Source organism: Neomonachus schauinslandi, chromosome 1 (genome assembly GCF_002201575.2).
Source record: "Neomonachus schauinslandi chromosome 1, ASM220157v2, whole genome shotgun sequence".
Taxonomy (NCBI): Eukaryota; Metazoa; Chordata; class Mammalia; order Carnivora; family Phocidae; genus Neomonachus; species Neomonachus schauinslandi.
The window spans coordinates 205,071,367-205,086,922 of record NC_058403.1 but is presented as its reverse complement, the minus strand read 5'-3'; the positions used below and the strand labels follow the sequence as shown (position 1 = coordinate 205,086,922).

Below are 15,556 nucleotides of genomic sequence, written 5' to 3'. Positions count from 1 at the left end.
AAGGATTGGGCAGGGGGAGGGAGGGGTTCACCACATCCTCCCTCCTCCACTGAGCACACTGGAAACCACAAATGATGCCCAGTCCTGGTCTGAGCTCCGCCTTCTCAGGGGAATGACTACCTGTCCTGACCCTCTGCTCCCAGTTCCTTCTGCTCGGCCCGTCTCCATCCTGGAGGGAACTGGGGCATGGGGAAGATGGTCTAGGCAAGAATCACAGGTGCCACGACCTGAGCCCCCTGGTCACTTTCTCCACGGCCATAAGGGTAGACCACAGTGAGAAACAGAGGTCCTTGGCCACATGATCACGAAATTGCCCAACCAACGGCCTCCCTCAGCCCCTGGGTCCTGCCAGAACCAAAAAGGTTACACCTCCGGGGAGGCCTCCCAGCTGACCTCCCTGAAATGCCTCCGTGAACACCTCACATGTATCCCCTGAGCTCACGAAGCTGTTACCAGCCCTCTGTGGATAAGGAAACAGGCTGAACCAGTGAGAAACGAGGCCAGGCCAGGAGTGCAGCGGCCAGGTGCTCACCCTCCATCTCCAAGAGATGTTTGCGAACTTTAAGTCCACCACCCAGTCCTTTCCTCAAATGGCAGTTGACTTGGGGACAGAGACAGAAACAGCCCTATGAGCTGCCCTGGTGGGAAGGAGTTTAGGTGGACAGAAGCCTCATTGCTTGGCCTGACGACTCCTTCCCCAGAAACACCCCCCAAGTCCCACCGGGGAACCCCAGCAAGTTTGAAAGCTGCTGTGGTGACAGGCACAGACAGAGCTTCAGTCACTGTGCCCCCCGCGCACATCCAGGATGCCAGGCTCCCCAAACTCCTCTTCGAGTTGTTCGCGGAGCACCCTGGCTACGAGCGCATGTCCACTTACCGGAGACAGTGACCACGATGTACTGCTGAGACGCCGGGGACGGGGTGGGTGCGCCGGCCGGCTGCGGGGGCGTGGGGGTGGCCGGGAGCTCCGTCACGTACTGCTTCTGGCTGCCTGGGGGCTGTGCCTGGGGCTGGGGGCTCTGCAACTCAGTGACATATTGGGGCTGGGGGGTAGCAGCGGTGGCAGGCGGCTGGGGGGGCTGGGGCGCCGCTGGGGGCGGCGGCGGTGGCTGGGGCGGGGCCTGTGGTGGCTGGGATGGTTGCGGGGCTGCCTGTAGCTCAGTAACGTACGCTGGTGTTGCCATGCCAACAGTGGGGAAAATGATAATAAATAAGGCTTTTTTTTTTCTTCCTTGGGCAGAAGAAGAGGAGGAGGGAAACAGAAAAAAAACAAAAGAAGGAAAAACAAGAATTAATCCACAAGCAGAGGAAACCAGGGACAGTTCCTGGCTCCCTAGAGACACGTTTAGGTTCCTCACTAACTTAATTAAATCCTGAGGCTGGTGGCCAGATACAATGAACCCATCACTGCAGGGGAACTGGTTATGGACTGAGGCTGGTCTACGCCTCTTCCATTCACCCCTGTTCAGGACTTCTGCCTTCTTCCTTCCCAGCCCCTGGTGCCTGGGGGACCCCTGCGTCAAAGGGGGGGCCGGGGAGGGTGGGGTCAAATGGTGCATTTCTCCTGAGGGCTCCTGCAGACCGGGCACTGTGCTGAGTGCTTTCTCTACATTATTTCATTTTAAACTTTGCAACAACCGTGTCTGGGTTTGAGTTTGCTCTGCCAGATGAGGAGCTGAGGCTCAGAGAGGTTGAGGAGCTTGCCCCAGGCCACACAGCAGGCTGAGGCTGAATCCTGGGCATTCTGAGCACTTGAGTAGTTGGCTAACTGCTGGAAGGTAAAGTCTGGGGAAAGCGGTCTCCAGGCCAGCCTGTCCCAGTTCCTTACATGCCTGCTATCTCGGCTGGGATTCTTGGCTGAGGATCATTCCCAGTGGGGTGCCAGAAAGGGGAAGGTGTTTGAGTCCAAAAAGCCCTTAGAGCAGCCTGTGGCCTCAGGGGCTTTCAGGCCTGAACGGACCATACTGGGTTACGACACCAGATGGGGGCTCATCACAGGAAGAGTGCCGGTCTGAGTCCAGGGGCCCTGGGCTGAGAGCGGGCCCTGGCCACAGAATGGGGCCGGCCCAACCAGGCAGAGGCAGCTTTTCTGGCTGCTCAAGGGTCGTGCTCCCTCTCCCAGGTACTGGGCTAGGCACCCCGTCCCTCTTGCTGAGCTCTGTCCCTTCTAGCTCACGGCCCCCCTCCCCGTGCTAAGCGCCACCCTCCCTCTCACCCGGCCCCGCCTCATCAGAAGATGAGCAAATGGTTTCCCCGCTGCCCACACTAATGGGTGCCATCCCCAACTCCCGAGCGTCTGAGGACGGCGGAAGAAACACTAGAGTGGTGAAGAGGCGGAGCTCCAGCCCCCATACCTCCATGGCCCCTGCCTGGCCCAGGGAAGTATTTGAGTTGGACCTGCCTGCGGTCGGTCGCCTGTGACGCTCGCGGGCACTCCAGGCCACTGAACCAGAGGCTCTTCTGCACTAACCCTGGGGCACCTGTGTGCCGTCGCGCGCCAGCAGGCGGCCCTCCAGCCACTGGTGACCGAGAGTGGGATTTGCAAGCGGAAGGGGTGGGAGAAGCAACTGCTGCTGGTTGACCAGAAGCCCCAGGAGCGTCTGCTGTGCTCACCTCTGCACAGCAGCCCCGTGCGGGAGGAACCACCACGGCCAGCTTACAGATGAGCAAAACCACGCGAAGGGTGCCCAGCAACTGGTAAGAAGAGGACTTGAACCCAGGTCTCTCTGACCTCCAGATGTATGCTCTTAGCCCCGAGCCCTACTCAGGGAGCCAGGCACGAGGCTTGTTTATTTCTCATACTCAGTAGGTAGCATCTTCCCTGTTTTTCAGACCAGGAGACCTGGGCCCTACCCACAGAGATTAAACACCTGCCACACACAAGAAAAAGTCGCTCTCCCCCAGCCCGTGCCCTCCCAAACTCCCTCCTGCCAGCATCAGAGGGGCTGCCTCCTGGGGGCTCCTCACACCACTGGGTCCAAACTCTGGCCCAGTGTAGGGGCTGGGGTCACCGCAGCTGACTGCTGTCCGTCTGCCTGGTGTCAGACCCACCTCAACATAAACCCTGACCTGTCTCTTCATTCGCAGACACATTACTGACCTTCCTCTGGGCCTCGGTTTCCCCACCTGTACTGGGGATGATGAGGACACCAATTCATAGGGCTGCCGTAACGATCTGACAAGACAAGCCCAGCACCCAGTAAGCACTGGGATGTGGAAGCCTCTATTATCTTGTCACTGAACAAATACCGGTGCCAAGTGGAGATGGAGAAGGGTGGGGGCAGGAGAGACACACACATTCCTCAGGCTCTTAGAAGGAGGTGCCCAGGGGGAATCCCACCCTGGTGTTCATCAGCATCATCTGGGGAGCTAGTTAAATGCAGGTTCCTGGGCACCAGTGCCCAGGGAGTCTGGGATGGTCCCAGAGTCTGCTGTTTGAGCTAACTCTCCTTTGGGATGATTCTGAGCCCGTTGGCCCTGGGAGAACTCTCTGAGAAACCCTGGCCTGGGCTTTCTGGGCCCTAGCAGAGCTTGCTCCTATGGTACCTCCCGCAAGGAAAGGGCTTTTTTTTTTTTTAAAGATTTTATTTATTTATTTGACAGAGAGAGACACAGTGAGAAAGGGAACACAGGCAGGGGGAGATGGAGAAGCAGGCTTCCCACAGAGCAGAGGGCCCGACGCAGGGCTCGATCCCAGGACCCTGGGATCATGACCTGAGCCAAAGGCAGGCACTTAACAACGGAGCCACGCAGGCGCCCCAGGAAAGGGCTTTAAAAGCTCCACACTTGCAGGGTGCTTTCTCTTCCTTGAGGTGCAAAGCCCACAGGCCCCATTCCTTCCACTCAGGGGCAGGGGAAGGAGGTGACAGCGAAGGCTGAAAGGCCAAGCTTGAAAAGGTGAAGGGAAGATTAATGAAACAGTTAAACCCACTTCTCTATTGGAGGCCTTCTCAGCACCGTCATTGTCAATCTCTAGGAAGGGCAATACAGGATACCAAGTGTCCCACAATTATTCGTCGACCAGGGAGCCCTTTTCTTTCCATTTGTGGATGACTAGGACAAGCAGAGCTCTGCAGGGTGCTCTCTAGAGAGAAATAAGTCACAAATATAAAGAGCATGAGATCCCTTCCTTTACAGAGCAGGGCACATGAAACAAGGGAATCGCTCAGCAAATCTGTTCCTTGGCAATGAAACTGCCAAGAAAAGCACCAATGGCTGCACCTAACTTCAAAGCCAACAGCTGTTTTTGGAGAATGTTTGAATCAATTACCTCAGGTCAGGGGCCAGCAAACTTCTGTAAAGGGCCACAGCCAACATTTTTGGCTTTGAGGGCAGACAGCCTCTGTTGCAACTACTCAACTCTGCCACTGCAGTGTGACAGCAGCCATAGATAATATTTAAACAAACGAGCATGGCTATGTGCTAATAAAACTTTATTTATAGACACCGAGATTTGAATTTCATATAGTATCACATGTCCTGACATTTTATTCGGGCCACAAAATTTTCTTCTTGTAATTTCTTCCCCAATCATTTAAAAGCATAAAAAATCATGCAAATTCACAGGCCATGCAAAACCAGGTGATAGCCATAGTTTGCTGACTTCTGGTTTGGATTCCAGATTCTATAACCAAATGGTTTACGTCTTGGAAAGGCCCTCCTAAGAAAATGGAAAGAAGGGGCGCCTGGGTGGCTCAGATGGCTAAGCATCTGCCTTCGGCTCAGGTCATGATCCCAGGGTCCTGGGATCGAGTCCCACATCGGGCTCCTGACTCAACAGGGAGTCTGCTTCTTCCTCTCCCTCTGCCTCTCCCACTGCTCATGCTCTCTCTCTCTCTCTGTACCTCTGTGTCTCAAATGAATAAATAAAATCTTTAAAAAAAAAAAAAAGAAAATGGAAAGAAAACCCCCTTTCCTCATCTGTAGAATGGCTTTGATGAGGAACTTGCTGGGAATAGGGAAAATAAATATAAGGATGTGGGTTTCCTTCATCTTCTATATACAGTTAGTTTTTAAGACTTCTCAATGATTCCTTCAAAATAGATCCTAAGGAGGTATTACACTTCTCTCCACATTTATCAACACCCTTCTACTCTGAGATGTCTTCATCTCTTGCCTGGACCCCTGCAACACCCTCATTACTGGCTCCTAGCTTCACTCTTGCCTCGATAGTCCTTAAGATCCTTTGAGGGTGCCTAGGTGGCTCAGTTGGTTGAGCATCTGCTTTTGGTTCGGGTCATGAACCCAGGGTCCTGGGATCGAGCCCCATGCTGGGCTCCCTGCTCAGCAGGGAGTCTGCTTCTCCCTCTATCCCTCCCCCCTCCCCCCGCTTGTGCTCCTGCTCTCTCTCTCTCTCTCAAATAAATAAAATCTTTTAAAAAAAAAAGTAAGATCCTTTGAAAGCACAAATCCTATCTTGTCACCCCTCTATTCAGAAGGCTCCATGGCTCTTATCACAGAGATGAAATAAAATCCAGAGCCCTTCCCAAGCGTTATGGAGCCTTGAGGTCCTTCCTATCTCACTTTGAATGTTCTAGTCAAACTGGCTCTTGCTCCTAGAATGCTCCAGACCTCCTCCTGCCTCAGGACCTTTGCACCAGACTCTTCCACCTGACTGACATGTTCTCCTCACCTCTACCCCCATTCTCCACTGCTGGCTGCTTCTTATCATTCAGATCTCAGCTTATATGTCACCTTCTTGGGTCTTGAGTGTGTTCTCCTCCCCCAACCCCAAGCACTCTGAAGCACATACTCCTGTTTTGTTTTCTTCCTGGCCCTGTACTTCCTTGTCTGTTTATTTTCTTATTCATAGTTCCCTTTCCCTCCATGACCAGAAATGCAAGCTCCCCAAGAGCAGAGACCCAGCCTGCCTTGCCCATCTCTGCATCTCCAGCTCTGAGAATGGGCACACAGTACGGCCTGCCTTGCCCATCACCTTACCTCCAGCTCCCTAGACAGGCACATAGTACAGGCTCAACTTTTACTGTCAAATACGTGTCCACACGCCAGGAGCACACTACTTGTGAGCGTCAAAGGCCAGTTTGAGTCTACCAATTGTGAACAAGTTCCTGCTTCCTGCCTCTGCCAGCAGCAGGCTTATGGCAGCAGGGGTGGGCGATGCCCCCTGGTCCAGAATGGGCTCCCCAGCCCAAGAAGAGTACTAGGCACTGTGCAGTTGCTATCTGCAGGCTGCGTCCCTGGAGGAGTCCGCCTGGCCCATCCCCGAGCTATTGAGATGTGTATGGGGAGGGAAAGGCAAGGACTTCAGCTCCAGAGACACCATTCCCACGACACCCACATCCCTGGCTCACCCAGCTGCCTCCTGGAAGCCTTGGAGCTGAGTCTGGGCCCAGGCCCAGGAGAATTTTTCTTTTTGGCTACTCTCCTAAAGCGGCAGAAAGGCTATTCAGGAGCAAGGGGAATGGCATTTTCTCACTAGAAATTGGAGTCCTGGTATCCAGCTTCCTGGGATCTCTGTCATCTCTGTCATCAGCCCACACAGCCCAGCAAGTGAGTCAACCTTTAAAGCCACTAGGCTCTCGCCCAATTCAAAATGATAAAAATAAATGCAAGTGGTGTAATTCAGAGGGCTGAGCAGGAAGGGCCAATCATGAGAATAACAATGGCAGCTAACAGAGTTTGAGCAATTACTAGGTATCTGATGCTCAACATGTATTCTTTTTTTTTTTTTAAAGATTTTATTTATTTATTTGAGAGAGAGAATGAGAGAGAGAGAACACATGAGGGGGGATAGGGTCAGAGGACGAAGCAGACTCCCTGCCGAGCAGGGAGCCCGATGCGGGACTCGATCCAGGGACTCCAGGATCATGACCTGAGCCGAAGGCAGTCGCTCAACCAACTGAGCCACCCAGGTGCCCCCAACATGTATTCTTTTACAGGATCCATAACACAGCAATATGAGCTTAAAATTATTACCAATGATCACTGCCCCTAGCTTAGGGGAAACTGAGGTCCAGAGTAGTAAACTAACACATCCACAGGCACAGCTAGAAAACAGGTGATTGTTTTCCAAAAGCAAACCAAACCAGCCTTCTCTACCCTCGTCAAAAGAGCCCTCTGGGCTTGGGCCCTTCAAATATAAAAGTTATGGTGGGGGAGGGGCGCCTGGGTGGCTCAGTTGGTTAAGCGACTGCCTTCGGCTCAGGTCATGATCCTGGAGTCCCGGGATCGAGTCCCGCATCGGGCTCCCCGCTCGGCGGGGAGTCTGCTTCTCCCTCTGACCCTCCCCCTCTCATGTGCTCTCTGTCTCTCTCATTCTCTCTGTCTCAAATAAATAAATAAAATCTTAAAAAAAAAAAAGTTATGGTGGGGGAGAGACAGTTAATAAGACTAGATGATCAGTAACATCACCTTCCGCTCAAAGTTTGCCTTTCCAACAGGTGGTAATGATCTTTCAGGCAGACTTGGTATTTCCAGATTTGTATTGAAAACTAATCTCTGTCCTCCCTAACTTTCAAAGGGGTCCTGCCACCTCTCAAAGAGGACCAGGTCTAGAAAAAGTCCCTGGAGAAGTGAGACCCACCCCCCCAACCTTATCTCAAATTCTTGAAAGCTTTAGGAGAGCCTGAAACAATCCTTCTCCTTGAAGTTTATTGATTTGAAAAGAAAACGGCTGCAATTTGCACACCACCACTCTGCTCTGCTGATGCCAAGCTCCAAAGCAAGACAGAGAATAAACAAAGTGGACTTGGCCCAGCTGGCTGTTTGAAAAAAATAAATTCTTTCCCAAGCTGGCAGATCTTGTTGCCCCGCAAAGCAGACACTCAGATTCTCCTGTAACAAACAGGGAACACTTCCCTTTCCCTCTGATCTTGATGTCCTGCTCCTGCCCACGTGGCTCTGGAGGCTGGTACCTCCTCAGTGACATGTGACCCAGTTGACACCAACTTGATTGACACAAAAACATGTGTCTGGCCAAGAGAAGCAGCTTAAGAAATCTAAGAAACTTCCTCGGGCGCCATTTGCTTCCCGTTCCCAGAAAGGGAGACTGTGATGGGTAGAATGGTTAGAAATCATCCCAGCTCCAGAAACAAGTCCTCTGCCCAGGGACAACACCAGATCTAAGAGAGCAGCCCACAGAAAAGCAATCAAGTTTCTGTTCTGTCTCGAGTCACCCGAGATCACCCCTCCCTGCCATGGGCTCTGATTTCTGCACACCAAATCCTCCCGGCTAAAGCCATACTCCCAGCCCACAGCTTCTCCATGAAACTTTGACTCCCTTTGCCTTCTCTCAGAGAGAAGAAGGCAGATTTAGGAGCAGACAGCAGTGCTGAAATCAAGATTAGTTAACTGTTTTATCAAACCGCATTCAAAAACAGCACATGGGGTAGTTCAAAGATGAGCCCTAGAGAAAGTTCGAAGATGAGCCCTAGAGAAATTCCTGAAAGGAGTTAGGAGTCCCTTTAATGCAGAAAAGGGACGACAGCAGTGATTCTCCCCCACTTTACAGGATGGAAAACTGAGGCCTGAGATGTGGCAGACAGTGTGTACTGGGAATGACTGGGAGCGGGGGCTTCGAAAGCGACGCGGCACAGGTGGCCTCCCATCCCTTTGGGATGCGGCAAGGCCCAGTCGGCAGCTGCCCCACCCGGTTCCTCCCCGGCACCCCCCGCCGCCCTCCGGCCCCGCCCACACCTTACGACCTGGCCCCGCCCACTCACCTCGGCCCCGCCTCGCCCCTCCCTCGCTCCCATTGGCCCAGCCTCCCCAGGCCCGCCTCTCCGTACCTCCCAACATATAAAAGCCCCCCGCCCCGTCCGGCCGACCTCCACTCGCCGCCGGCCTGCTAGCGCCCGCCCCTCGCGGGGGCTGGGCCCCGGACCCCAGGGGCGGGTGGTGTCGCCCCAGCCGGGCCCCGGCCCCCTCCCCCACGGCCCCGACAGTCGCCGCCGCCATTTTGACCGCCCGCCCCTTCCCTCCGGACTATGATTACAGCGACACCCGCAGCCCCGGCCCCGCCGCCCTCCCTGGCCCGGCCCGCCACCCCGGGGCCGCCCCGGTTACCTCGGCTTCTTCCTACTTCTGTCCGCAGAAGGGCTTTCCAGAGGTCTCGGAAGCGATGTTGGGAGGGGGACGGAACGTGCCGGGGTCCCCGGACCGGGCAGGGGGGGGTGGGGGTGGGGGTCGGCCGGGCGGTTGTTGTTGTTGACTCGCGTTGCCGGGTTGCTTGGTCGCCACGACTACCGTGGCTATGGCGCCTCCGTTTCCCTCACCGGGGCAACTGTTGCTACCCACCCTACATACGTCACGAGCGGGGGCGGAGTCCTGGGTGATTGGCGGCGCCAAGAGAAGTGATTGGACGGCGCTAGGTCCTGCTCCTAAGCTATTGGTCCCAAGTCACGCTTTTCAACACCCTCTCGACTTCTCGGCGCTCTGATTCATCGGTGTGCATGTCCATCAAAGGAAACTGACCCCTCAAAGGCAGGAGAACCCGTCACTCCCGCAAGGAAGCAGCGGCCTAAGAATAAAGGGGTGGGGTCTGTGAGGTTGGGATTGGGTTTGCTGCTGTAAAATCTGCCTTACGGTTCAGCTAAAGGGACGTCAATCTATTCCAAAGGTTTGCCGCGCTCTCTAGCTGGGAGCCGTGCGCATGCGCGACACGCAAGGCCAACTGGGAATGGTAGTCCGCTCTGCGTACCTTAAACGCCTTACCAACTATAAAAGGCGAGAAAGGAAAGCTCTCTTCTTTCAGACTTCTCCCTTCCCCGGTGGGTCAGTTCCTAGCTTCGCGTGCTTACGTCACGGGAGGAATGCGGTGACGTGCTCTGCTCTTCTGTGACGTCAGCGGCGGGGCCGGGTTAGGGGTTCGATGACGTCACTGGGCGCTCTTCGCCTACCCTCGTTGCCCCCTGGTGGTGGGATGGTCGTGGGGAGCCAAGGTGGGGTTCGATCCCAGGTCCCATCCCCCGAGCGCGCGGCCACCTCTGCCTAGACCGGGCCTCCGCGCCTGCTCCCGCCTCCCCGCCCTCTCGAGCCGGGAAAGGTCACTGCTACCGGGACAGCCGCGGCTATCTCGGCCCCGCAGGCGGTGCGGAGGGCTCTGGGAAAGGTCTCCCGCAGGCGGAGGATTTAATTAGAGGCTTCTATCGCGGGCGATAAGCAAAGGTCGGCACCCAGCCCCTCCCAGGGGAGCTCGGGCTGCTCTGCACCGCCCTCCCCGCCATTCCGCTCCCCAACACCGTCCTGCTTGCTTCAGTTTCCGCAGGGGAGAAGAGACAGAAGCGGGTTAAGATTAGGGTGAGCGCGCCTCGGGCGCAAAAACTCAATCATCAAGATAAATGACATTCTAATCCAATATTTTTTCCGATATTTTTTAAGTATCAAAATTAATGGGGAAAAAAATCCATGAAGAGCAAAATACCGAAATTTTAAATAAAGATAAGATCCGCCGGGACTGGGATTAAGGTGAGGTGAGTCATGCAAGTGCAGGATCGGATCTTGTCTTTTACTTGTTTAAAAACATATTTTAATCATTGAATTTTTTTGCTTTAATTTTGATTTTTCAAAATATTATCTTGATCAGTGAGTTTTTTGGCACCCCGTTCTTCAAATTTTGCGCCCTAGGCTCCACCAGATCAGAGCCCATGGTTCTAATTTCCACTTCTGCTGTGTGACAATGAGACAAAGTGGCTCTATCTCTGAGCTTCTGTTTCCTGGTTCAACCAATTTCACACTTCTTTTTTTTTTTTTTAAGATTTTTTATTTATTTGAGAGAGAGAGAATGAGAGAGAGAGAACACATGAGAGGGGGGAGGGTCAGAGGACGAAGCAGACTCCCTACCGAGCAGGGAGCCCGATGCGGGACTCCATCCAGGGACTCCAGGATCATGACCTGAGCCGAAGGCAGTCGCTTAACCAACTGAGCCACCCAGGCGCCCCAATTTCACACTTCTTGTGTGCAAGGCCCGGGTTGTAAAAGTAAAGAAGCGGACAAATCCTTAGACCTTGCATTCTACGAGGGAAGATACAATTATTAGTGAAATTAATACATGAGACAGGTTTATGAGGGCTGTAAGAGCAACATAAGAGGCTGCTGTCTCCTCTGTCTCCTGATCATGCAAACTGAGCCTGAGTGGTGGGTGAGGAGGAAGCAAGCCCCATAAAACCCAGGTGGTGGGAATTGCAGAGGCAAAGGCCAGGCGGGGAAGGAACAAACATCTGGCTGGGGCAGAATGAGCAAAGAGGAAAGTGTCAGGAGGTGAGGTCAGAGAAGTACAGGTAGCCAAATGACTCCTCAGAAATCCTCCCAACAGGGATGCCTGGGTGGCTCAGTCGGTAAGCGTCTGCCTTTGGCTCAGGTCATGATCCCAGGGTCCTGGGATCGAGCCCTGCATCCAGCCCCGCATCCAGCCCCGCATCCAGCCCCGCATCCAGCCCCGCATCGGGCTCACCGCTCAGCGGGAAGCCTGCTTCTCCCTCTCCCACTCCCCCTGCTTGTGTTCCCTCTCTCGCTGTCTCTCTCTCTGTCAAATAAATAAATAAAATCTTAAAAAAAAAAAAAAAAGAAAGAAAGAAAAGAAATCCTCCCAACAACTCAGCAAAGTGGAATATATTCCCCCCCACTAGCCAGGTAAGCAAACGGACTCTCAGAGGTGGAAGGTGCTCCCTCGGGACCACACAACTGGAGGCAGCAGAGCCCAGACAGCCTGTCTCCTTTTCTGGGACTTTCCAGTGTGCTTTCATGCCCCTGGATGGGACCCTCGATGGAAGAGGAGAAGCAGTAGCAGTCCCAATCTGCCTGGAACTGCCGGCTCCGCCTCAGCCCTGACAAGTCCCCCCAAGAATTCATGAGACTTCCAGGCATAAGGTGTCCAGAATAAATCACAGCTGGCAGAGCAAAGTCACTCAGCCCTGCAGCTGCTGTGAGACAGGTGGAGGTCCCAGGGCCAGCCCTGTGGGGAGTTGGGACTAGAAGCCCTATTTCCACCTCCAACCCATTTCCCCACCTTCCTGACATCCCTAAGCCTCAAGATGGGCACAGCCAAGCCTGAAATCATTTCTTCAATCACAAATATTCATTATAAGCCTTTGTGGCAGGGAAGGCAGTGTGGGCTGGAAATGTTCTAAATTTTTTATCTGATAGTGCTTGCATGGGTATATAAAGATTTTTATTTATTTGACAGAGAGAGCGAGAGAGGGAACACAAGCGGGGGGAGTGGGAGAGGGAGAAGCAGGCCTCCTGCCCAGCAGAGAGCTTAATGCGGGGCTCAATCCTAGGACCCTGGAATCATGACCTGAGCCTAAGGCAGCAGCTTAACAACTGAGCTACCCAAGTGCCCCATTGCATGGGTATATAGATATAAAGATTCCCTGAGCTCTCCATTCAAAATCTGTGCACTTGGGGCGCCTGTGTGGCTCAGTGAGTTAAGCCTCCGACTCTTGATTTCAGCTCAGGTCATGAGATCAGGCTCTTTGTAGGACTCTGCACTCAGTGTAGAGTCTGCCTGTCCCTCTCCTTCTGCTCGCACTTTCTCTCTCTCAAGTAAATAAATAAAAATAAAATCTACGGGGTTTCGTACGTAGCAGAGCAGCTCCCTCGCTGCGATCTATTGAAAGTCAGCCCTCGACACAAGGGTTTGTAAAAAAAATAAAAATAAAAGAAATAAAAGAAATAAAAATAAAATCTAAAAAAAAAATCTGTGCACTTTATGTATATTATGCTCCAATTTGAAAGTTTAAAACACATGCACACATTATACCATTGGAAGCAGCTCTTGACCAACTCCTTTCTGAAACATTGGTAATTAAAAGTAAGGAATTAAGGATGGTCTTGCCTCCCTAGTATTAGCTTAAAAATTTAGAAGGAAAGGGGGGCGCCTGGATGGCTCAGTTGGCTGAGCAACTGCCTTTGGTTCGGTCATGATCCCGGAGTCCCAGGATGAGGAGCCCGCATCAGGCTCCCAGCTCAGCAGGGAGTCTGCTTCTCCCTCTGACCCTCTACCCTCTCATGCTCTCTCTCACTCTCTCTTTCTCAAATAAATAAAATATTTTTAAAAACCTAGAAGGAAAGGGAGAATTTAAAAAATCACCATTTTGCAAAAGCCAAGGAAACAACTGATTTGGGCAGTGATCATCAATAGGCATTATAAAGCCTATTGGGTGTTACAGGTGAAAGGATGATGGGGAACAATATATGCACAGGGTGCTGGATGGCTCGCTGGCTGTAGGGGAGTGGACTTTGTCACGGAGGCCAGATTGTCACCAGTGTTAGCTGCAATGAAGCTCAACATCACAGTAAAGGGACCTGCGTCCTCAAAAGTAAGTTCACAGCTTCTCCTACGACACATCTTGCCAAAATGTTAAACCTGACTCTGATTAAATCTCTCAGCTTAACATCCAGTTTGCAGAAAATGGAAAGGGTTGAGAGACAAGTTAAATGACAATATCGGGGGCGCCTGGGTGGCGCAGTCTGTTGGGCGTCTGACTCTTGGTTTCAGCTCAGGTCGTGATCTCAGGGTCATGGGATCGAGCCCCATGTCCGGCTCTGAGCTCAGCAGGGAGTCTGCTTGAGATTCTTCCTCCCCCTCCCTCTGCCCCTCCCTACCCCCTAAAATAAATAAAATCTAAAAAAAAAAGACAACGTTTGGAAGCAACAGACAAATCCAGAGGCTGGGATGTCTCTTCAACAAGTCAGTCCTGGAAAAAAGGAGTGGGGACTTTTCTAGGGCCAAATTGTTCTTTGTGGTGGGGGACTGTCCTTGCATCATAGGATATTGTGCATGGTAGGGTATTGAGCAGCGTCCTGGCCACCACTAGACGCCAGTAGCTCCCTCCCTCCCCAAGTATGACAGCCAAAGAGGTCTCTAGACTGAGCCAAATGTCCTCGGAGATACTACCCTAGAGGATTGCGCAGCAACTGACAGAAGGACTTGGGGCTCCCAGCTGCCGGCCCACAGAGACATTCTCCTTATTTAAGCCAGTTATGGTTCTCTGTTAAACTGAGAGAGCTGTGACTTGGTAATTCTGTTCCGCATTTTTATATTCATTGAAGGTTTTGCACGAGGTAAGGATACTCATTAAGTGGGAAGCTGGAGGCCATGTAGGTGTCCATCTTTCTAGAAAGATGAAATCAGAAGGCTGCATGATATAGAATACTAAGCCAATGGTGAAAGCCAGGTAGCTCTTAAGAAATGTAGTGCTGGGCGCCTGGGTGGCTCAGTCGTTAAGCGTCTGCCTTCGGCTCAGGTCATGATCCCAGGGTCCTGGGATCGAGTCCCACATCGGGCTCCCTACTCTGCCGGAAGCCTGCTTCTCCCTCTCCCACTCCCCCTGCTTGTGTTCCTGCTCTCGCTATGTCTCTCTCTGTCAAAAAAACAAAATAAAATAAAATCTTTTAAAAAAAAAAAAGAAATGTAGTGCTAATGGGGTGAAATCTGCACACCGTAGCATTTTAAAATACAGCAACCTTGCTCCCGACCTAAGTGGCAAGAGGAAGAGATCTCCACGGACTTTTGCTAAAAGGGAGAAAAAAAGAAGTTTAAAACTATCTACTGGGGCGCTTGGGTGGCTCAGTCAGTTGGTCATCTGCCTTTGGCTCAGGTCATGATCCCAGGGTCCTGGGATGGAGCCCCGCATCGGGCTCCCTGCTCAGCAGGAAGCCTGCTTCTCCCTCTCCCACTCCCCCTGCTTGTCTTCCTGCTCTCGCTATCTCTCTCTCTCTGTCAAATAAATAAATAAAATCTTAAAAAAAAGACAAACTATCTACCAATGTGCCAGCTAGTAAGGAGAGTCTGACACTGGGTGCATGGAAATGCAAACAAGATATCCTCCTGTTATACTGGCAAATCATCATAAAAGCTGGTGCATTTCTGCTTATTATGCATGAAGTGTTAGGAATGATTAGCAGGCTAGTTCTAACAAACTTTTCCAACTACACGAATAGGTAAAAGAAAAAATAAATTTTTAATATATGAATACTGTGCAGATACATCCGTGGATAAAATGGGATTGGTGTCATGGGACACCCATTCAGTTTGGGAAATACGTTGCAAGCAAGATTTTGATGAGTTAAGATGATCTTGGGAAGGGGCGCCTGGGTGGCTCAGTCGGTTGGGTGTCTGCCTTCAGTTCAGGTCATGATCCCGGGGTCCTGGGATGGAGTCCTGCCTTGGGCTTCCTGCTCAGCGGGGAGCCTGCTTCTCCCTCTGCCTGCCACTCCCCCTGCTTGTGCTCTCTTTCTTTGACAAATAAAATCTTTAAGGAAAAAAAAAAAAGATGATCTTGGGAAAACACTGCTGGAAGTATTGCATCATCAGAGCCAAAAGAAAGATTGGAAAAAAAGGAATGAACTGAGATTTAAAAATAAAAACAACAAAAGTCTGAGAGGTGATTCCCTAAATACTTGGAATTTGAGAGTAAATGCTTGGGGCACATGCATATTTACATGAACTTATGTCCACCTAAGCAGGACTCCCTGCTTTTTATTTATTTGAGAGAGAGCAAGAGCAAGAGGGAGAGGGAGCACGAGCAAGGGGAGGGGTAGAGGGAGAGAGAGAAGCAAACTCTCCTCTGAGCAGGGAATCCGACATGGGGTTTGA

General features: G+C 52.1%; 1 protein-coding gene across 1 annotated transcript in view; it reads right to left on the bottom strand.

The window, feature by feature from the left end:
- The window catches only part of RFX1 (regulatory factor X1), a 23,711-nt gene extending 22,202 nt beyond the window's left edge, over positions 1 to 1,509 (bottom strand). Inside the window, exon 1 of the mRNA XM_044917766.1 lies at positions 878 to 1,509. Within this exon, the coding sequence (XP_044773701.1) occupies positions 878 to 1,184 (307 nt within the window). The 5' untranslated portion in view covers positions 1,185 to 1,509. The remainder of the gene's footprint in view (positions 1 to 877) is intronic.
- Positions 1,510 to 15,556: the final 14,047 nt, after the last annotated feature.